The following is a 21778-nucleotide window of genomic DNA, read 5'->3' on the forward strand; positions in this document are numbered from 1 at the left end:
TTGGGTAAGAACAGAGAGACCTCCCGAGAGCTTCCTGAGGCCCAGCAGCTGAGTCAGCACCAACTCCTGCTTGAGCTCGCCCAGGTGACCTGGCTGTCCCCGGGGGGGGGGGGGGGCTCCCCCCAGTGGGGGGCTCCCCCCGGTTTGTGTCTCTGTGTCCTTGTGCTGAATTGAGTGAGGTGGTTGGTTTGGGTTTTTTTGTCTTTCTCTTTCTCTTTTTCTTTTTTCTTTTTTTTTATCATTTTAAAGATTTACTTAATTGAAAGGCAGAGTTACAGAGTGAAAGACAGAATTTCCATCTGCTAGTTTACTCCCCAAATGGCTGCAACAGCCAGGGCTGGGCCAGGCCAAAACCAGGATCCAGGAGCTTCTTCCGGGTCTCCCACGTGGGTGCTGGGGCCCAAGGACTCGTGCCATCTTCTACTGCTTTCCCAGGCCACAGCAGAGAGCTAGATGGGAAGAGGAGCAGCCGGGACTTGAACCAGCTCCCATATGGGATGCCAGCATTATAGGTGGCAGTTTTACCCACTACACCACAGCGCCTGCCCCTTCCTCTCTCTTAAAGGGAAGATGGGCCCGTATCACAGACCTGCTGAGGTCTTCATGCCAGACAGCTGGTGGCTACCAGCCGCCCAAAGACCTTCATGTGGAATGCCCTGGGGCCAGCGCTGTGGAGCAGTGGGTTAACACCCTGGTCTGAAGCACTAGCATCCCATATGGGCACCGGTCCTAGTCCCGGCTGTTCCACTTCTGATCCAGCTCTCTGCTGTGGCCTGGGATAGCAGTAGAAGATGGCCCAAGTCCTTGGGCCCCTGCCCATGTGGGAGACCCGGAGGAAGCTCCTGGCTCCTGGCTTTGGGTCGGTGCAGCTCTGGCTATTGCAGCCAATTGGAGAGTGAACCAGTGGATGGAAAACCTCTCTCTCTCCCTCTCTCTCTCTCTCTCTGCCTCTACTTCTCTCTATGTGTAACTCTGACTTTCAAAGAAATAAATCTTTAAAATAAAAAGGGAACCCCCGTCTTGTGCTGGGGTGCAGCACTGTCGAATGCCACAGAGTACCACGATCATTTTCCATTCAGTCCAAAGTCACATCTTGGGGCCCCTGGTACGGCATACACCCGGGAGGCCTCAATGCAAGGTGGGAGTTGAGGCCACTTCGAGGTGATGGCAAAGCCCCCATGGGCAGGTGGCAGAGGGGCCACAGCCTCCCTGGAGGTGGGGAGTGGGCAGGAGAAACCGCAGGGGTCGCTGAGGATGCTGGCGCTCCCAGGAGAGGCTGCAGGAGGGGACAAGGGGAGCGATGACCCTGTCTTTCCTCCCACCTGCTCCAGCACCTCCCACGGGCCATCCCTAAGCAAGAGCCAAATAATAGCACAGCAGGGAGACCCAGCCCGGGGCCCAGCACAGCAGAGGCAGAGGGCTCTGGGCAGAAACAGTCCACAGAGCTTCCACGCACAGCACCCAGGAGGGCCCCACCCCGCTCCGCCCGGGGCCTGCCCAGGGCAGGAGAGAGCGTTGGCCTCACCCCGCTCCGTTCTGGCCCGCAGTGTCCGTGAGCATCAACAACCTGTACCCGGGCTGCGAGAACGTGAGCGTGAGGAGCCGCAGCATGATGTTCGAGCCAGGCCTCACCAAGGGCATGCTGGAGGTGTTCGTGGCCCCATCCCACCACCTGCATTGCTCGGCCGATGACCAGTCCACCAAGGCCATCGACGTCCAGAACGCCTATCTGAATGGTACACGCGCTGCTGGCCCACCAGAGGGAGCTTGTTCCATGGGGTGCTTGTCGCATCGGGAAGGAAATCCCAGCTCATGCTGGTCTTGGGGGTCACCCATACGAAGTGCAGTAAACCCTGGGGTGTCCCCAGCACCCAGCAGAGCACCTATCCCGGGGTACAGGTGCTTGGGAGATGGCTGTGGGGTGGATGAACATATTTTGGAAGCAGACCTCAGGGCCCACTCAGGTGGGTCATAAGACAGTCACCTGTGGTGTGACGGGGCCACAGAGGAGGAAAGGCACTTGGCAGGTGGCTCTAGGGCCCGAGCTGACGCGCTGGTCCCCGGGGGGCTGGTCCCTTCCCCAGGTGGAGTCTTCAGCATGCTCTGGGCTCCCAGACGGTCCCCCAGGGACGGTGGCCTTCTTCTCACAAACTGTGGCATCTTCCCTGCTGGGCTCTGGGGCCTCTGGGGCCCCCTCCTCAGCCAGAGTCACCCGAACGGGAGCCCTGTGCCTCGCTAAGACGCAGTTTTAGGATTCAACACCTGGATCTGAATCCTGGGGCTGCCGCCTCACTGAGACCAAGGCTGCTGCCCTTAAGCTTGTCAAAATAAAATAAAAATGTTTAAGTGATAAGTTTCTAAGAGGCAGTGGCAGGGACAGGAGCAAGGGAGGTAGGCATTCCCGTTTCAAAAGAGAGGACCATGCAAGAAAAAAGGAGTCGGCAGTGGGGCGCACACTGAGTCTTAGAGCTCCGGGCCTGGCGTGGTGGGGGACCCCGGGGCCGCGGGCAGCCCTGCCCTACGGTGCACACGGCACGCCGCTGCCCGAAGCCTTCCCCGTCCCTGGTTGGTGGTGTCTGTTCACTGTCGGCACCTCCTTGTGCTGCAGGTGCAGCTCTGCCCCCCAGCCCCTCCAGGCCTTCCAGTGGGGAATCTTTGGGGTGGGTGCCCCCTGCAAGCCTCTGTCTGGCCTCCCAGGTCACCACCCCCGCCCCCCACGCCCCCTACTCTTAGATTCCATGAGTTTGCAGAATCTCAAACCCATGGACACCACCGAGGTCTGCTGCCCACACACAGCTTGAACCACAGCTGCGAGCCCCTGGGCCTGCTCCTTGAAACGTTTTTTTTTTTTTTTTTTTTTTTTTTTTAATATTTATTTATTTATGTTAAAGAGTTACACAGAGAGAGAATGAGAGGCAGAGAGAGAGGTCTTCCATCTGCTGGTTCACTCCCCAGTTGGCTGCAACAGCCAGAGCTGCGCTGGTCTGAAGCCGGGAGCCAGGAGCTTCTTCCAGGTCTCCCACGTGGGTGCAGGGGCCCAAGGACTTGGGCCATCTTCTACTGCTTTCCCAGGCGATAGCAGAGAGCTGGATCAGATGTGAAGCAGCCGGGACTAGAACCGGCTCTGCAGGCAGCGGCTTTACCCTTACCCTAACCCTACACCCTACACCCTACACCCTAGCCTTTACCGCACGCCCTTGAAGCTGTTTTTCCCTCCTAGGCCTCTGGACCGGTGCTGGGAGAGATGGCCTTTCCCACACTGTCCTGACAGTCAGCTAATCTGCCGGGTGGCCCCGGCTGCACCCTCCCCTCCTGCACCTGCTGTGTTGTTCTTTCTGTGGCCAGGCCTGGCTCTTCCCCGTCTCTGCACTCTGCAGGTCTCCCCCCACCCTGCAGACCTCCCCAAGCATGGCCGTGTTCCGCAGCACCCCGGCTGCCCTGCTGCTGAGCAGCTCCCTGAGGCCCTAGGGCTGGAGACAGTCCAGCCAAGTCCTTGGCTGCTTGCTGACGAGGGAAGCTCTCCCTGGGATCACCTGCGATGCTCCACGTGACTGAGCTCTTAGCTTTTCTCTGGCCTGCTCCTCGGGCCCTCCCGCCTGTACCAGCTCACCAAGTCCAAGGACTCCGACACCTGTGTGGCAGCTGCACTCCCAGGACTGGCGCCCTATGTTAGTGCACATCCTGTTTCTGTGACAGGGAACTTCATCAAGAAAATAGGCTCACCAGGCTCACAGTGTGGGGCCGGAAACCCCAGATGATGTGGGCTAGTCAGGGTTAAAGGGCCTGGGGTAGAGTCTGGCCTGTGATGTCAATCACCATCATCATCATCATCATCATCGTCACGTAGCCCCTTAGTGCCCTGAACCCAGTGAGCACTAGCATACTCAGTGTTTATGACCTGACACGCGAGGCATGAATGGCCCGATCGTCGCCTGGGGTCTTCTGACCACACAGACGGCTTGCTGGGCCCCTGCCCCCAGGGTGCCCGAGTCCAGGGGTCTGTGAGTCCCCAGGTGATGCAGAGGCTGCTGCCCTGGGGACCCCACTTGGAGAACCATGCGCCCTGATGAGTACAACTGAAATGCACACATGTATTGCTCTTCAAAGCCGAGTGTCCTCCCTGCTGCCCCGAGCAGAGCTGGCCTGGCAGCACAGGGAGAGCAGGACTTGTCCTTGGACGGTGCCATCCCAGCCCTTCACCTCACCCTACCCCACATCCAACCCCGGCACTCCCGGGGCCTGTTTCTGTCTTCCATTACTTTCCATACTCAGCCTGAGCCCTAAAGGCTCAGAGAGGGATGGACGTGGCCCTCCAGGATCAGGCCCATTGCTAGGGGTCAGGTCACTTGGGTCTGGGCATTTGGAGGGTCCCAGGGAGGCCCTGTGCGGGTCAGGATCTCACCAGCTGGGGCCCGCATTGTGCCATGGCAGATAATTCCATATGGGGGCACCAGCTGAAGCCCCGGCTACCCCGTTTCTTATCCAGCTCTCTCTCTTGTGCCTGGATTTGCAACAAAGTACCTGGACCCAAGTACCTGGACCCAAGTATCTGGGCCACCCATGTGGGACTCCCAGTTATAGGCTCTGGCTCTGGCCGTTGAGGCCATTTGGGGAGTGAACCAGGAGATGGAAGATCTGTCTGCTCCTATCCCCCACTGCGCCACCTTCCAAATAAATAAAAATAAATTCTTGAGTAAGACCAAAAGCATCTCACCAGCTGCACCCACAGCTCCGCCACCATGCACCCTTTCACCTCTACTTGACCCTGTCCCAATCTGAAAGACCCCGCCTCCTCATAGACCCCCTCCCCCACATTCTGCACAAGCAAAACTGCCCGTCACCTCTGCACCTCACTTCCGCCAGGTGGCAGATCCCTCGCTTGGACTCTGCGAGACGAGATTTCATGTTCCAGTTCTTGGTGACGTGCCCACTTGCCGTCTTGTACCCTGTATGCTGGATAGGACGCACGCTAGCTACAGGCTTTTTCACGTCCACTCTCCCAGTCACTCCTGTCCGTGGCGTGGGGTACAAAATAGGCCATGCATTCCCCTGGCTCCATCCCATCGGGAGTAGCCCCCTATAGGGAAAGGTGACACTAGGGAATACATGTCTAAGACAGTGATGGTGGGAAGTCTGTGAGAAGCCCTCTGGGGGTAAGGCAGCATCTACACACACACACTCACACGCACGCCATGGAGGCAGTTCTCCTGACTCGAGGTCTCACGCATGGGAACTGTGCCTGCGGTTTCGGGGGGAGGGGGTCTTGCCGTGACCACCTCCCCGTGTGCTCTTCTCCCGCTGCAGGCGTGGGTGACTTCAGCGTGTGGGAGTTCTCCGGAAATCCCGTGTACTTCTGTTGCTACGACTACTTCGCCGCCAACGACGCCACGGCCATCCACATCGTAGTGTTCAGCCTGGAAGAGCCCTACGAGATCCAGCTGAACCAAGTGATTTTCTGGCTCAGTTTCCTGAAGTCGCTGGTCCCAGTCGAGGAGCCCATAGGTAACGCTGGGCCGCCCGGGGAAGAGCGCGTGGCCTCCCGGGGGCCGGCTGGCGGGGAACCCGTCTCTCCCTGCAGCTTCCTGCTCCGCCTTGGCTGCTGGCTCTGCAGCCCGGCCACCGGCCACCCTCAGCCCTGCAGCTCCCTTTCCCTTTGCCTTGCCTTGGTGCTGGGGAAGGTGGACCCCAGGCAGCCTCCTGGGCTCTGCTGGGTCAGATGCATGATCCTGAGCAGTTAGTTCATAGAGAATAGCGTCTTCCTATGCCGTAGGGCCATTGCTGCCGCGAGCCATGTGGAATCCCGGCTTTCATGGCCACTGCGCCTTCAGTCTGCAGACACTCAAGAAAAGGCCCAGGTGGATGGAATAGAGTGTCTACACTTGGTTCCAGAGGAGAGGATAACCCTAGATATAAGCCTTTTGTTCTCCATGTAAACAAGACATGCAGGCTGGGGCCAGTGCCCTGGCACAGTGGGTTAAGCCGATGCCTACAAACCCCCATCCCACATGAGCGCCATCCCATAGGGGCACAGTTTCGAGTCCTGGCTGCTCCACTTCCAATCCAGCTCCCTGCTAATGTGCCTGGGAAAGCAGTAGAAGATGGCCCAAGTGCCTGGGCCCCTGCACCCACGTGGGAGACCCTGAGGGAATTCCGAGCTCCTAACTCTGGCCTGGCCCAGTCTCAGATGTTGCCCCATTTGGGGAGCGAACCAGACGTCTCTGTCTCTCCCTCCACCATTTGTAGTTCTGCCTTCCAAATAAATCTCTTTTTGAAAGGCAAGGGATATGGGGAAGGGTGGCGGGGAGAGGCAGAGGGAGAGAGAGAGAGAGAGAGAGAGAGAGGTCTTCCATCCGCTGGTTCACTCCCAGTTGGCTGCAACGGTCAATGCTGTGCCGATCCAAAGCCAGGAGCCAGGGGCTTCTTCCAGATCTCCCACGTGGGTACAGGGACCCAAGGACTTGGGCCATCCTCCACTGCTTTCCTAGGCCATAGCAGAGAGCTGGATCAGAAGTGGAGCAGCCGGAACTCGAACTGGCGCCCATATGGGATGCCGGTAGTGCAGGCAGCGGCCTTACCTGCTACGCCACAGCGCCGGCCCAGCAACTGCTCCCTTAAGCCATCCCTGCAGGGATGCTACATTCCAGGGAGCCCTTTTCAGTGCTGCCCGGGACAGCGCCCCTGTCGGAAGGTGCATCTGCGCCCGCACGTGGCAGGGCTGCCTGGAGGAAGGCCCAAGGAGCTGCCTTTTGTTCCGTGGCTGATTCTGCTCCACTCCCACGCGAGCTTCCTCACCACCCAGGAAGAGGCCCAGCCTGTTGTTGGCCATGCCTGGGCCATTGCACAGGTCACCCTGCACAGCAGCCACGGGGTCCTGAATTCTAGGGACAGACCAGCCCTCCCCCTGGGCAGGACAGCCAGCCAGGTGGGAGGAGCCATGTCCCTACATGGTTCACTCCTCCTCTGTCCGCAGCCTTTGGCGGCAAGCTGAAGAACCCGTTGCGGGTGATCCTGGTGGCTACACACGCTGACATCATGAACGTCCCTCGGCCAGCGGGAGGCGAGTTTGGGTACGACAAAGACACGTCATTGCTGAAAGAGGTCAAAAACAGGTAAGGGGTAAAGGTTGCCAGGTCTCCAACCCAGGGCTCTGCCCACCCCAGGGAATGAGTTATGGGTGTGAAAACACATTTGGCTTAGAGGTTAAGACCCCCCACTTCCCATCTCGGAGGGCCATGTTCAATTCCCAGCTCCAGCGCCTGATTCAGCTTCTGATCCAGGGGTCCCACCTCTGGAAGATGCTACCACCTCTCCCTCACCACACTGGGGACCAGGTCTCCAACACATGGACCCCCAGGATGGAGGCAAGCCACATGCAACCCATAGCAGAGTCTACCAAAGTTTGCAGCTGTAGCTCCCTGTGAGATGCTAGTAGCCGCTCAATGGCAGGCACCCCTGTCTGTCAACTTCCTGGTTTGGAAATGGGGCACTGTTGTTTGTAGATTGACGCTGTGGCTTTGGAACCGCACCTTTCTTCTTGCATGCTGAGGGCCTTTCGCCTCCCCTTCCCTGCACCGGCAGAGGCTACTGCTTGCCTCCACTGTGTTTCCGCTGCATTGTGGGAACCTGGAGCTGCCATCTCTAGGACGCAGAGCAGGCCCGTTGCCCCCGAAACTCTGCACCCAGTGTGCCAAGCAGAGTCCAGCGGACAGCAGGGGCTGGCAGGAGCCGGAGCCCTACAGGAAAGACCTGGTGGGGCTGATTCACTGCTCTCCCTGTAGGTTTGGGAATGATCTCCACATATCCAATAAACTCTTTGTTCTGGATGCTGGCGCTTCTGGCTCCAAGGACATCAAGGTGCTTCGGAGTCACCTCCAGGAGATTCGGAGCCAGATCATCTCGGTGAGTAGACCCTGGCGGGAGCCCAGCCCCAACCTGGGCCGGCGCCACCAGTGAGCCGGGCCGCTGGGCCTCTCTGTCCCGCCCTCCTGGTTTAGTGTGGTCTGCAGGGGACAGCCTCACAATAGGACCCAGGGCGTGATGGCCGCATGGCTGTCGTTCACCCTGTCGCTTCAAGGGAGGAAGGGCAGAGAAGCAAGAAGGGGGTGGGAATTGAAGGGCAAAGGTGGACCTTTTTCTTTTCTGTTTTTTACAGGCAGAGTTAGACAGTGAGAGACAGAGAGAAAGGTCTTCCTTCCGTTGGTTCACCCCCCCAAATGGCCGCTACGGCCAGCACACTGCACCGATCCAAAGCCAGGAGCCAGGTGCTTCCTCCTGGTCTCCCATGCGGGTGCAGGGCCCAAGCATTTGGGCCATCCTCCACTGCCCTCCCAGGCCACAACAGAGAGCTGGTCTGGAAGAGGAGCAACCGGGACAGAACCGGCGCCCCGACCGGGACTAGAACTCGGGGTGCCGGCGCCGCAGGCAGAGGATTAGCCTAGTGAGCCACTGCGCCAGCCTGCACCTCTTTCTTCAGAGGGTCTGAGACTCCTAATGTTTTCAGGGGTTATTTAGAGATTAAATGATGGTTTTACAAATTAGAAAAGCAACGCAGAAGTGGCTTAGTGTGGAATATTTAGAAAATTCAGAAAAGTAGAAAGCCAGTCACTAGCCAAGTTCTATAAAGTAACAGACCACCCAGTGGACCGAGACTGCCTTCCTGGGTGGCAGCCTCCAGCCAGCTTGTTGGGAGCATAATGAAGTACCCAAAGAAGGCCGAGTTTAGGGAGAAAGGAAGGCTGTCTGGGCTCGGTTCCGGAAGTTCAGGGTTGAAAGCCTATGAGGCAAACGTGGCCCAGAGCCCCATGGTTGCAGAGCACGTGTGTGTCTGTGTGTGGTCCATCTTCCCCCAGATTCACTCCTAGGGACCCCACCCCAGTGATCTGACCCATTCTAACCTCTTTGCAAAAGCCCACCTCCCCACCCCAGGGGTACACATCTGACCTCTTAATGCCGCGCACGGAAGAGTGCAGGGATGAAGCCTCTGTCTGATAATCGAACCATGACAGTAGGGTGTGTTAGGGTGTGTTCCCCACATCATAGAAGTTGGACACGGTTCCTGTTCCTACCTGAATGGATCTGAGGGGCTTGAGTCTGCTATTTTATAATTCCAGGGCAAGAACGAATACAACATTCTAAAGGCTCTAGGATGAGTACAGTTAAATAGGAGACACCGTCTAGAGAGTGTGGAAGTAAAATCTCAGTGTCCACGGAAGCAGGATAGAAAAGAGAGATGATGTTTCAATCTAGTGGGGAAAATGCTTATTTAAGAAATGATCCAGGGCTGGCGCCGTGGCACGGCAGGTAAAGCCCCTGTCCGTGATGCCGGCATCCCATATGGATGCTGGTTCGAGTCCTGGCTGCTCCACTCCCAAACCAGCTCTCTGCTATGGCCTGGGAAAGCAGCAGAGGATGGCCCAAGTGCTTGGGGCCCTGCATCCCCATTGGAGACCTGGATGAAGCTCCTGGCTCCTGGCTTCGGCCTGGCCCAGCCTTGGCCATTACAGCCATTTGGGGAGTGAACAGTGAATGGAAGATCCTCTGTGTGTGTGTCTTTCTGTCTCTGTAACCCTGCCTTTCAAAGAAATAAATAAATCATAAAAGAAGAGGAAGAAATGATAGTTACGCAGCTTTTATTTGCTCCTACTTACAATACAGCCCAAGAATAAATGGATTAAATCTTTCAAGTGGAAAAAAAAATACAAAACATGTCTGGAATGGAAGTTTAGGAAAATGTGTTTTTAAACTAACTTGGGATTAAGGAAACCTTTAACCAAGGTAGAAAACCACAGATGTTTTTTAAAGAAAGCGTACTCATTCAACAACATAAACATTGCACATTTTTTATGGGATCTGTGTCCTTAAACAGAGTAGAAAAGTGACAACAGACCGGGAAAAAGCTTCTCAGTGTATTTGACACATGAAGGGTTGCATAAGAAAGAGACAAGCCGTGTTCCTCATGGTGGCGCCACCTGCTGTTCCGTCTTCTCCCAAATCCACACGAGGCTCTGGCTCCCGAGTGCTTTTGGATTCCCAGGGAACTCTTCTCTCTGGAAACCTGGTGCTGGCACATCCGAGGTCCTGCCTCCCTGCTGGGTGCACCAGGGCACAGTCCATTGGCGGGTGTGGGAGCCACCTGGTCCCAGAATAGAGGGGCGTTCCCTGAGTGGGAGACCAGTGCATCCCTGGGGGCTGGCTTAGGGTCGCTGCTTACCGGACAGTGAGGATTCTGGAAGGTTTCTGATGTGTGGTCTGACCAGTGGCAACCCAGACCTCTCGCCCCCCAGTTCCTGAGGGCAGGCGGCTGGAGCTCCCCAGGCAAGCTGCCTTTGTTCCTGGGAGTTCTGTTGTTTTTCTTATTGGGGAGTAGAATCCATCTGATACGAGAGCCAGGGGCCAAGACATTGCCCGGCAGAACTTACGTTCTGATTAGGAAAGTGCATTGATGACATTGGTCTGTAGCATGGATGGGTTTATTCACCCAACTGGCAAAGAAAAAAAAAAATTCAAGGCTGTTACCAAGAATCGATCCAGTGTGAAATAACGCCTGGACCGTGAATCCCTGGTTAGATGAGCTGGTGGTGCTGAGAGGCACACACGTCAGCCTAGCCAGCGGCCGAGACACCTGCATCACACACTGGGTTCAGTTCCTGGCTCCAGCTTCCCACTAATGCAGACCCTGGGAGGCAGCGGGCAAGCCCCGGGCAGCTGGCTCCCTGCCACCCGTGGAAGAGACCTGGGTCGAGTTCCTGGCTCCCAGCCTCTGCCACCCACAGCTGCACCGCCTGTCTAACCTGTTCTCCCCCTTCTCCCGGCACCTTCCAGGGCTGCCCACCCATGACCCACCTGTGTGAGAAGATCATCTCCACGCTGCCCTCCTGGAGGAAGCTCAACGGGCCCAACCAGCTGATGTCACTGCAGCAGTTTGTGTACGACGTGCAGGACCAGCTGAACCCGCTGGCCAGCGAGGAGGACCTCAGGCGGATTGCCCAGCAGCTGCACAGCATAGGCGAGGTAAGGGCTGCCGGGGGCTCCCACGTTCCAGCTCCCAGAGAGGGCCAGGGTGCGGAAGACTCATTGGCCCCTAGCGTCTCCAGGTGCGAGGACTTGCGTGACAGCCCCAGTGGCAGCGCTCCCTTCTCCTGCTCTGCCTGAAAGGCTGCTGTCTGATTTTTGCTTTGTTCTCCAAGTTCTGCTCACGAAGGGCAGGAGGCCCTGTCCTGGGGCCTGGGTCTCTGCCCACTCTGCTTGGGCACCTGGTGCTTCCAGGCTGTTCCACACACATCTCCAGAGTGACCTGTTTAGAAAAGACAGTGCGTGGTCCTCCCTGGGGTGCTGTCTGGAGACAGTAAGACAGCAATAGTGCCCAGCACAGTGACCATAATTGCAGACACACATGGAAAGTTCCAGCAAGCAGTGCCCACCAGGAGCAACCAGAGGCCAGGATCTTTGCTCTTGGTTGTGTGACATTCAGTGCTGGGATATGGTTTGCACACCTTTTTCTTTTTCAAAAAAATATTTTATTTTATTTTTTTGAAAGAGCGCAGAGAGAGATGGAGAAATAGAGAAAGAGATCTGCCATCCACTGGTTCACTCCCTATCTGGCCGTAACAGCCAGGGCTGCGCCAGGCCTACGCCAGGAGCCTGGAACTCCATCTAGGTCTCCCACATGGGTAGCAGGGGCCCAAGCACTTGAGCCATCATCCACTGCGCTCCCAGGTGCACCAGCCTGGACCTGGCTCAGAAGCGGGGCAACCAGGACACTCTAACTAGTGCCCCACTGTGGGATGCTGGGGCCATGGGCAACGGCTCAACCCGCCGCACCATGGTGCTGGCCCCGAGTCACATATCCCTGACACTAAAATGGAATCCAGAAGCCAGGGACCCTGAACACTGGAGCCTGGAGCCGTGATCTTGTCAGACTTCAAAGCCCCAATTAAATGACCAGGCAGTCCGCCGGCTGCTGCGACAGTGGTCAAACCCTCGGAGGGAGACAGGTGAGGGAGCAGAGCGTACACGGCGAGGCGCTGCCGAATTGAAAGTGTTCGACCGTGATCCCAAACTCACTCCCGTGGCCCAGCATTCTCTTGCCTCCTGGTCTGCGGCCAGCAACGTTCAAGATCATCACGTAGAACCCACTTAGTGAGTGAGACCTCCCTCATTCCCCTTGGCACATCAGCACTGCCAGACAGAGGGCAAGAGGGGAAGAATGGGACTCTCCATCACGCGGCCCCTCCTCCAGCACTGGTGCTGTCTTGCGGTGGCCACTCTACTGGTCTCAAGTCCCCTGCCCACTTGTCCTTGCCATGTCTCCATGCTGGCCCCGGATCCCACACAGTGTCTTGTGGGGCATCTCCAGCCCCCTGCACTGGGCACAGGGCATCAGTCCTTGTTCTCCGTGGCAGTGTTAAGACCAAATCGCAGGCCGGCGCTGTGGCTCACTTGGTTCATCCTCCGTCTGCAGCGCCCGCATCCCATATGGGCGCCAGATTCTAGTCCCAGTTGCTCCTCTTCCAGTCCAGCTCTCTGCTGTGGCCCAGGAAGGCAGTGGAGGATGGCCCGAGTGCTTGGGCCCTGCACCTGCATGGAAGACCAGGAGAAGCACCTGGCTCCTGGCTTCGGATTGGTGCAGCACCAGCCGTGGCGGCCATTTGAGGGGTGAACCAAGGGAAGGAAGACCTTTCTTTCTGTCTCTCTCTCTCACTGTCTATAACTCTACCTGTCAGTTTTGAACAGAACCTTGTCCCCAGGGCACCCGCGGGGGGCTGAGGCAGACCAAGGGCCGGCTTTGAGCCCACCTGGGATGCCGGCACCGCAGGCGAAGGATTAACCAAGTGAGCCATGGCGCCAGCCCTGAAGACCTCTCTCGCACGTGCCTCTCTCCAACTCTGCTTTTCAAATAAAATAAATCTTTTTAAAAAAAGAAATAGCACATTCTCCTTATGGGTGATCACCCTACTGTGTATAACGTAGAGCCCCAGCACTTCTTTCTCCTGTGTAGACCTATCTTCGTGCCCGTTAATCAGCCTGTCCCATTCCCTGTTCTCCTCCACTCTGCCCTGACCCCGGCAGCCACCATCCTAGTCTCACCTGTGAGATCATCTCCTCTGGGTTCCACATGGGAGTGAGATGTTGATTCTTGTCTTTCGGCGGCCAGCTTTGCTGTTCTAAAGCCACAGGACCAAGAAATCTGCGGCCTCCTATGTTCACCATCCCCAGCTTCGGTCTTCTCACCTCGCTTGGGGGTCGAGTGGCGCCAGCGCCTTCCAGGCGGTTTCTAGGGATGTGCTTGGATAATCTGTACATTGATGGAATCCCCCATCTTGTTTTGAAGAAGTTCAAGCCTTGGGAGAAGTGGCAAGCACAGTTGCATTCTGCTTGCAAATGAACTATGTACATTCTGATACAGTTCGTTGATCCCTCTCTCTTCTGTTTGTTTCCTTACTTGCTTTGCACACCTCGTGATATCTCACCCCTAAATAATTTAGCCTGTATCTCCTAAGGAGGAGAGTATCTCTCCACATACCTCAAAATAATTCATGAGCACATTCTGGAAGCACAACGTCGGTAGATGACAATGCCTGGAGTATACAGTTGTCTTATGAATGTATTTACTTTTGGTAGTTCACTGTGTTGACCTTTTGTTTAAATTTTCACTTATTTATTTAAGAGGTAGAGAAACACAGAGACAGAGCTGCCATCTACTGTCTTGCTCCCCGTGTCCGGGGCTGGGCCAGACCAAAGCCGGGAGCCCAGAACTCCATCCAGATCTCTCACATGGGTAGCAGGGACCCGGCCACTTGAGTCATCTCCATAGCCTCCCAGGACCTACATTAGCAAAAAGCTGGACTCGGGAGCAGAGCCAGGATTCGAACCCAGGTCCTCTGATGTGGGATGCAGGTATCTTAATGGGTCTCTTACCCACTGTGCCAAATGCCCATCCGACGTTGGCCTAGGTTCGTAGGTGGGTGTGTTTTTCAGATCTCTCCTCCAACCTTCCCAAGCTCAGCGTTTGGTTTTCGAGATCCATCCACGTGAATGGCCTGGGTCGTTCTATTTACAAGTCACCTGTCCATGCTCTGAGCAACAGGTGCACCTGGGCGGGGTTGGTTCCCCACACTGACCCGTGTCGTCCCCATTGGCAGATCAACATCATGCAGAGCGAAACAGTCCAGGACGTACTCATCCTGGACCCCCGCTGGCTCTGCACCAACGTGCTGGGGAAGCTGCTGTCCGTGGAGACCCCCCGGGCCCTGCACCATTACCGCGGCCGCTACACCGTGGAGGACATCCAGCGCCTGGTGCCCGACAGCGACGTGGAGGAGCTGCTGCAGATCCTGGACGCCATGGACATCTGCGCCCGGGACCTGAGCAGCGGCACCATGGTGGACGTCCCCGCTCTGATCAAGACGGACAACCTGCAGCGCTCCTGGACGGACGAGGAGGACGAGGTGATGGTGTACGGAGGCGTGCGCGTGGTCCCCGTGGAGCACCTCACCCCCTTCCCGTGCGGCATCTTCCACAAAGTGCAAGTGAACCTGTGCCGGTGGATCCACCAGCAGAGCACCGAGGGGGACGCGGACATCCGCCTGTGGGTGAGCGGCTGCAAGGTCACCCACCGCGGGGCCGAGCTGCTGGTACTACTGGTCAACCACGGCCAGGGCATCGAGGTGCAGGTGCGCGGGCTGGAGACGGAGAAGATCAAGTGCTGCCTGCTGCTGGACTCGGTGTGCAGCACCATCGAGAACGTCATGGCCACCACGTTGCCGGGGCTGCTGACGGTGAAGCACTACCTGAGCCCCCAGCAGCTGCGGGAGCGCCACGAGCCCGTCATGGTCTACCAGCCCCGGGACTTCTTCCGGGCGCAGACCCTCAAGGAGACCTCCCTGACGAACACCATGGGCGGCTACAAGGAGAGCTTCAGCAGCATCACCTGCTTCGGCTGTCACGACGTCTATGCGCAGGCCAGCCTGGGCATGGACATCCACGCGTCCGACCTGAGCCTCCTCACCCGCAGGAAACTGAGCCGCCTGCTGGACCCACCCGACCCCATGGGGAAAGACTGGTGCCTTCTGGCCATGAACCTGGGCCTGCCCGACCTCGTCGCCAAGTACAACACCAACAGTGGGGCGCCCAGGGACTTCCTCCCCAGCCCGGTGCACGCCCTGCTGCGGGAGTGGACCTCCTGCCCCGAGAGCACGGTGGGCATCCTTATGGCCAAGCTGAGGGAGCTGGGCCGCCGGGACGCCGCCGACTTCCTGCTTAAGGCATCCTCTGTGTTCCGGATCAACCTCGACGGCGCCGGCCCCGAGGCCTACGCCTCCAGCTGCAACAGCGGCACCTCCTACAATTCCATTAGCTCCGTGGTGTCCCGGTGAGGGCCGCAGGAGCGAGGGGGTGCAGCGCGTTCCCCTGCTACACACACACACACATCCCCCAAGCCGCCACGGGTCCCGCCCTCTGCCCGCTACACCTGTTTCCCAGCCACTACCTCCCTCCCTCCCTCCCACACCTGCCATGGCTGTGACCGGTCCTTCTACCTGAGAGCAGACCACGTCCTACCTACTCTTTGGCCATTTGCAGAGCTAGTTACCTCCGTATCCCAGCATCTGAGCCTCCAACACCCGGCTTCTTCCTGATCATTTTCTTGGCATTCTCAACTTTTCAATGACCAATTTTATTTTATTTTATTTTATTTTTTTTACTACCAGGTTGACCGGTCCCTTAGAAAAAAGCAAAATGCACACTGATCCAGAATGTGTGTTTCTTAGACTCTCCCTTGTGTCCTCAGCTTCTCTGTTTTATATTTGTAGGAGAGACTCCCATGCATGGACTCCCACGGTGGGATTTATAAACAGATAATATGTGAGTGCCTTTTGCAGAAGAGGGTGTGTTTGAGACCATCTGAGTCAGCCAGGAGCTGTCACCAGGAAAACGCTACCTCTCTGTCCCCTGCCGTCTGCTCATCAACGCCGGAGGTGCTTCAAACCCTGAGTTCTTGCTTTTGTTTTTCCTTTTGTTCCCCCCGCCCCTTTTCGGGTAATTTCTGTGTTGCCTTTGGCAAGGAAAGGGGAGAAGGGGATCCTCCTGCAGGGGGGAATCTCATGGCCAGCGTGGGGGCTCGAGACGACATTTTTCAGTTTGCTTTCGTCTGTGAACGTCTGTGTGCCCGTCCCCATGAACCCCACAGACTGTCTCGCTTCCTCATTGCTGCGCCTCTCAGGTAGAAGGTCGACCAGGTGTACGGCGCTGGAGACCTGGGTGACAATTCAGAGAACCCCGCCCACGATACGTGGCAGCCTGCGGTCACTGTGCGTAACAGGTGGCTTCCACGTGTGGGGCCTGGGTTGATCGATTCTGGTCCTCAGAGTCTTAAAAAAACCGAAAATACAGGAAGCCAGTCTCCTAGCAGTGCTTTTCAATTGTGGTAGAGTGTTCAGTTGATGTGAGAAAATATGTCTGATTTTTTCTGTCCTGAGAAGCATGTAACATTGATGTTATATCATATGTGTATATATCTATATATATGCACTCTGTACATACATATATATTAATACTGGTATTTTTACTTAATCTATAAGACACCGTAAGAAACTTACGTTTGTTTTTTTCTTTCCTTTTTTGATAAATAAACTGTTGCTTACTGCACTGGATTTGTTGGTTTTTAATTCAAAAGGAATTCTGGCTTTTAAAGATTTATGTATGAATTTATCTGAAAGGCGGAGTGATAGGGAGATAGAGATCGTCCATCCACTGGTTCACTCCCCAAAATGAGCACAACAGCCAGGAGTGGCCCAGGCTGAAGCCAGGAGCCAGGAGCTCCCAATCTGGGCTTCCCACATGGGCGGTAAGGGCCCAGTACTTGGATCATCTTGTGTTGCTTTCCCAGGGATGTTAGCCGGGAGCCGGGTGGACAGCAAAGCATCCAGGACTCAAACAGGCGCTCCGATATGGGACCTCCCGCATTGCAAGCGGCGGCTTAACCTGCTGCACCACAACTCCAGTCCCAGAATTCCTTTTCTCTGTTGGGTCCTCACCACCTTCCTCTAGACCACAGGAAAAGCCAGCCTGGAATCCAGAAGGTCATTAAAGATGACTGTTAAAGCTCTCCTGGGCTCGAGAGGGACCCTGTTTATTCAGGTGCCTAATGGCTACTAAAACAGGAAGTGGCACAGGAAAAGCAAAAAAAGAAAAGCCCAGATGATTGTCACATTTGCGCTCACTGTAGAGAAAAGCAGCCCTTCCAGTCACCTTGATGGAACCAAAAAGCCAAATCGCATCCTTTACTCTTGCGGTGGGAGCGGGCGCCACTTTGCTGTTTCTGTGCCAGCGTGGAGGAGAGGGCACCAGGAGCCAGGGGAACCTCCGGCCCAAGATGCCCATTGCAAGGGTTGCTTTGAAAAAGGCAAACGAGAAGGGATAGAAGGAAAATACTAGAACGGTAACGATGACTTTGTGGTGCTCACCGTGGCTCAGCCCAGACTGAAAACAAGACTTACTCTTACGATGGGAAAAGAGATCATGACGGCTAAAACTAAAAACTATGCCTAGCCATGCCTAGAGAGGACAACAGCTGTGGCTGCCCTCAAGAGTGGGACCTCCTCTTGTCTGATCGCCGTCCTGAGTGCCGGCCTCACCCTCTCCTGCTTCACGTGGGTTTGCCTTCCCAGGGGACGGCAGCAGGTGCAACGTCCCACACACGGGGCAGGTTCTGATAGGCCCAGCCTGGGGCCCTTGGCCATCCCTGTGCTAACCGCAATGGTTGGACAGATGGAGTGACTTTGGCCTGGCACTGGGGACCCTGGGTTGGTGTTAGGGGAGGGGCAGTTCTCCCTTAGGGTCTCAGGGGGTGCTGGACAGACAGAGGTCATGGACAGCAGACTCTGTGTGCTTCCCTGTTGTCCGGGTATCAGGGCGGACACCTGTTTGTACGGTTATGGAAACCATGAGCTCTGGGATTGCAGGAAGGAATTGCAGTGGGGACGGTGGGGGCATCCCAGGGGCAGCGTGGGGGCTTCAGGGCCTGTGGGCAGGCAGGAACTCTGACACGATGCCTCCAGCCTTGCAGGCCGGGGGAACCTCCAGCAGCCGCAGTGAGAAGCAGAAGAAACAAGGCCTTAGAGCCAGAATGAAAAACTGCTTTGGGGGACGCTCACGGCTCCGCCAGCTGCTCATCTCCTGTGGACATTGCATCCAAACCGGGTCTGCCTGGGCGGCCTGGAGTCTCCCAGATGGACCAAAACCTCTGTGGTGTAGGCTCGAGGGCAATCCCGGGGGGTTCTGACTGGCTTCACACTCCACCACACCTCCAAACAAACTCAGAACTGGGAGTGGTGTCCTTTGTAGAAAGGGGTTTGCAAATACAACTGCAGAACTTGCATTATCCACAGTCCCCAGGGCTGGATCCCCAGAGTAGCCCCTTCCCAGCGAAGGCCTGGCTCTTCCTACAGAAGCGGCTGCCAGGGCCAGGGAGCTGGACGGCCTTAAGGGCAGGCAGGAGACCTGAGGCCAGGCCTTCAAGGCCTTTACCTAGGGAGCAGAGTCTAGGTTCTGTAAGACAACAGCAGGGGTGATGCGGGGGGAGCCAGTGGTTGCATACTATCGTGACCGTCTGCAGCCGCTGACTGGTGTGGTTAACAGTGGTGAAGGTGAGGCATCCAATGCGTGTATTTTATCACAGTGTTTTTCAAAAGTCAAAGGCTAGAACTGGAACCCCACAGCATCTGGGCAACAGGATGGCTTGTAGGGCAAGGTCAAGACCACCCATGGCCCTCAGAGCAGCCTGGCAGAGCACAGCCCCTTGAAGAGGGGCAGGAAACATGCAGGGTCGCCATTCTTCCAATCTGATGGCTGTGATGGCTCCCACAAAACCCTTGCCGTGGCCATCACGGTGGGAGAGGGAGGAAGGAGGGTGTCGCTGGACCTCTGTTGCTGTGGTCGGTTGCGGCTCGCTCCGTGGCTGTGGCTCAGTTGGACTCACAGGAGGGTGGCGGCGTGGTCTTCCAGGACTGGGTGGGGGTCGGGGAAGGGGAGACTTGAGCACTGAGCAGACAGCACTGCTGAGGGGGAGGGGCGTGCGGCCATCTGTCTGCCCTGGGGACACCTGTCACGGTGCCAGCCCCATGCCCGCCACAGGGAACAGAGCCTGCTGAGGACCGTGCCCTGGCTCCCAAGCCTGGCCACGGGCTCCGTCCGCAGCCACCTGGGGGACGCGCTCTCAGGGGCAGCTTTCAGAGACGGTGGTGGCTTTGGGTGGCAACCTAAGGGGGACATCAGGCTTCACCATGGCAACCGGAAGGTGCTGATGAGGGGCCACAGGCCTCAGCGGCTGCCAGATGTGAACCCAGGACAGGGACAGGCTCATCTGCCCCAGATGGGGCCCTTGGCCAGACAGGGTGGGCCCGGGAGACGCCCCGGCCAGGGATTGTTAAGGAAGAAGCAGCCTCTTGCACGTCACTGGACAGAAAGCTTGGGGAGTGCCTGATGCAAAACAGCAGTGTGCCTAGGACAGACAGCCGCTCTTCCCTTCCCGGAATGTGGCCCCAGGTGGCCGCTGGCTTGTGACTGCTCCCAAGGCCAATTCTCAATGAGGAAGGTGTGAAGTGGCTTGAGGATGGGGAACAGGCAGGGGGCGCCATTCCAATGTCTAGAGCAGGGTCCTGGGCCTGACCCGGGGCCATGGCGCCATCATCCTCGCAGCTAAAGCCAGGGCGACAGTGCCGAGGCTGTGACTCCAACCCGACTGGCTCCTTGTCAGGGTCACAGAGAAGGGACCCAAGCAAGGTGGGGACGAGCGCATCTTGCCCCATGGGAGTCAAAGACTTTTACAACTAAACAACAGCTGGTTTGGGTCAGCCGCACTCTGACAGCTGGAGGCAAAGAGATGCACACTTAGGTTATGACCAATTCAGATAGGCTGTGGGCCCACAGCTGAGCACAGCTGGACCGTAGCTTCACAAGCTCTGCCCAGTATGTATGCTGTAATCTGGTGTGTATGTACTCTGGTGCAAATGCGTGTGTCCGCAGTGTCCATGTGCACATTTTGAACACGTACATCAAAGCCTCCGTGTGCCCCTGTGTGACGGAGTTGGTGCAGATGTGGTTATGTGTGTGGGTTGTAAGTGTGCATGGGTCCATGGGTATTGTGTACATGTGCAAATGTATACATGTGTATTTGTGTGTGTGTGGTGTTTGTGTTATGCACGTGGGGTGAGGGAGTCTCCCACCATCAAGGCGTGTTTTTCTGACCCGTAGCCTTGATTCTCGCTGATTCCGCCGTAAGTGGCGTTACCCATGCTCAAGGAGACCCAGCAGAACATCAGGAGAACTTTTCTCGCACTCTGGCTGCCCCTCTGCACTGTCCTGAGGCCCCAGCTCCTGAGGCTCCTCCCCGACGTGAGCCCGCACCTCGTTCTGCACAACCCTCGGGGGGCCCCGGCCTGTGTCCATGAGACTCACTCTGTCTCCACGAAGGGAGGCCACACTGCTTCCCCAAACCATGGGACTCGGTGAGGATGTCCACAAGGCAGAGCCCCACATGTGCGCTGCCGAGGCCCCACGCACCTGTGCCTGCACAGGGGTCAGCCCAGTGTGGCCGTGCCTGGGGCAGGGCGGCGCCTTGTGGCTTAGGCAGTTTGGTGCAAGAGGAAGTTTTTAGGGCCTGCAGCTGCTTTTTCCAGACGTGTGTTAATGGAGCTGAAATCACATGACGTGCACAATGACAGAGCCTGCTTTTTCTGTTTTATCTAGCGTGGGGAAGCAGCTGTTTTTCAGCGTTAGAAGGAGGTTTTCAGAAACGTCCGTGCTGACAGCTCCACCGATTTGCTCGGCATGGCCCACCCTGAAACACTCAGGCATTTTCCCTGTTGATGGTAAAGCTGGGATAAGCATCTATACTTTTTATTTTCTGTTTTTCATTGGACATAAAATACGTGTTTTTCCTTTTGAACACACAACAATTAAAATCTAGGCAAGAAGCATTTATTGTTGAGTAAGACAATGCATTTATGTGGCCCTCTGATTTTCTTTTTCTCTGGAAAAACATTCTTTTATGAATTAACTGTAACCCTCTTAGAATACTTAGGGGCCGGCACTGTGGTGTAGCAGGTAAAGCCACTGCCTACAATGCCAGCATCCCATATGGGTGCTGGTTCGGGTCCCAGCTGCTCCACTTCTGATCCAGCTCTCTGCTATGGCCTGGGAAAGCAGCAGAAGATGGCCCAAGTCCTTGGGTCCCTGCACCCACTTGGGAGACCCGGAAGAAGCTCCTGGCTCCTGGCTTCAGATCATCACAGCTCTGGCCATTGTGGCCATCTGGGGAGTGAACCAGCAATGGAAGACTCTGTCTCTCTCTCTCTCTCCCTCTCTCTCTCTGCCTCTGCCTCTCTGTAACTCTGTCTTTCAAATAAATAAATAAAACTTTAAAAAAGAATACTTATTACTACATTTGTTGGCAACAGTTAAGAGATTTTATGATATCACTCAGCAAGAATGGAAAGAAAATCTTCAAAACCCATTGCTGGTGATGTTAGTTGGATTTCTACATGTTAGATTATTAGATTATTAGAAGATAATTGACTTTCTCTCTGTCTCTCTCTCACTGTCTATAACTCTACCTGTCAAATAAAAAACAAACAAATGAAGAAGATAATTGAATCTGACCATGCTACAGGTACACCCTGCACAGCCTTCAAGGGATCCATACCCAGACTATTGGGGTCCCTTGGAGTTCATGGCACAGTCTTCTGTGCCAACCAGGGGGCATCCGCTGGAAAAGGTGGAG

General features: G+C 56.2%; 1 protein-coding gene across 2 annotated transcripts in view; it reads left to right on the forward strand.

Annotated features, from left to right (window-relative positions):
- Positions 1-16649, forward strand: part of DAPK1 (death associated protein kinase 1) — a 175343-nt gene extending 158694 nt beyond the window's left edge. Inside the window, exons 21-26 of one of the 2 annotated variants that reach the window (XM_062208524.1) lie at positions 1548-1736; positions 5305-5502; positions 6971-7109; positions 7779-7899; positions 10822-11010; positions 14142-15903. In XM_062208524.1, coding sequence (XP_062064508.1) covers positions 1548-1736; positions 5305-5502; positions 6971-7109; positions 7779-7899; positions 10822-11010; positions 14142-15374 — 2069 coding nt within the window. In that variant the 3' untranslated portion in view covers positions 15375-15903. Of the gene's footprint in view, positions 1-1547; positions 1737-5304; positions 5503-6970; positions 7110-7778; positions 7900-10821; positions 11011-14141 lie in introns of both variants that reach the window. The other variant, XM_062208525.1, reaches the window with a different exon arrangement.
- The last annotated feature ends 5129 nt before the right edge of the window (positions 16650-21778 follow it).

Source organism: Lepus europaeus, chromosome 12, assembly GCF_033115175.1.
Source record: "Lepus europaeus isolate LE1 chromosome 12, mLepTim1.pri, whole genome shotgun sequence".
Lineage (NCBI taxonomy): Eukaryota > Metazoa > Chordata > Mammalia > Lagomorpha > Leporidae > Lepus > Lepus europaeus.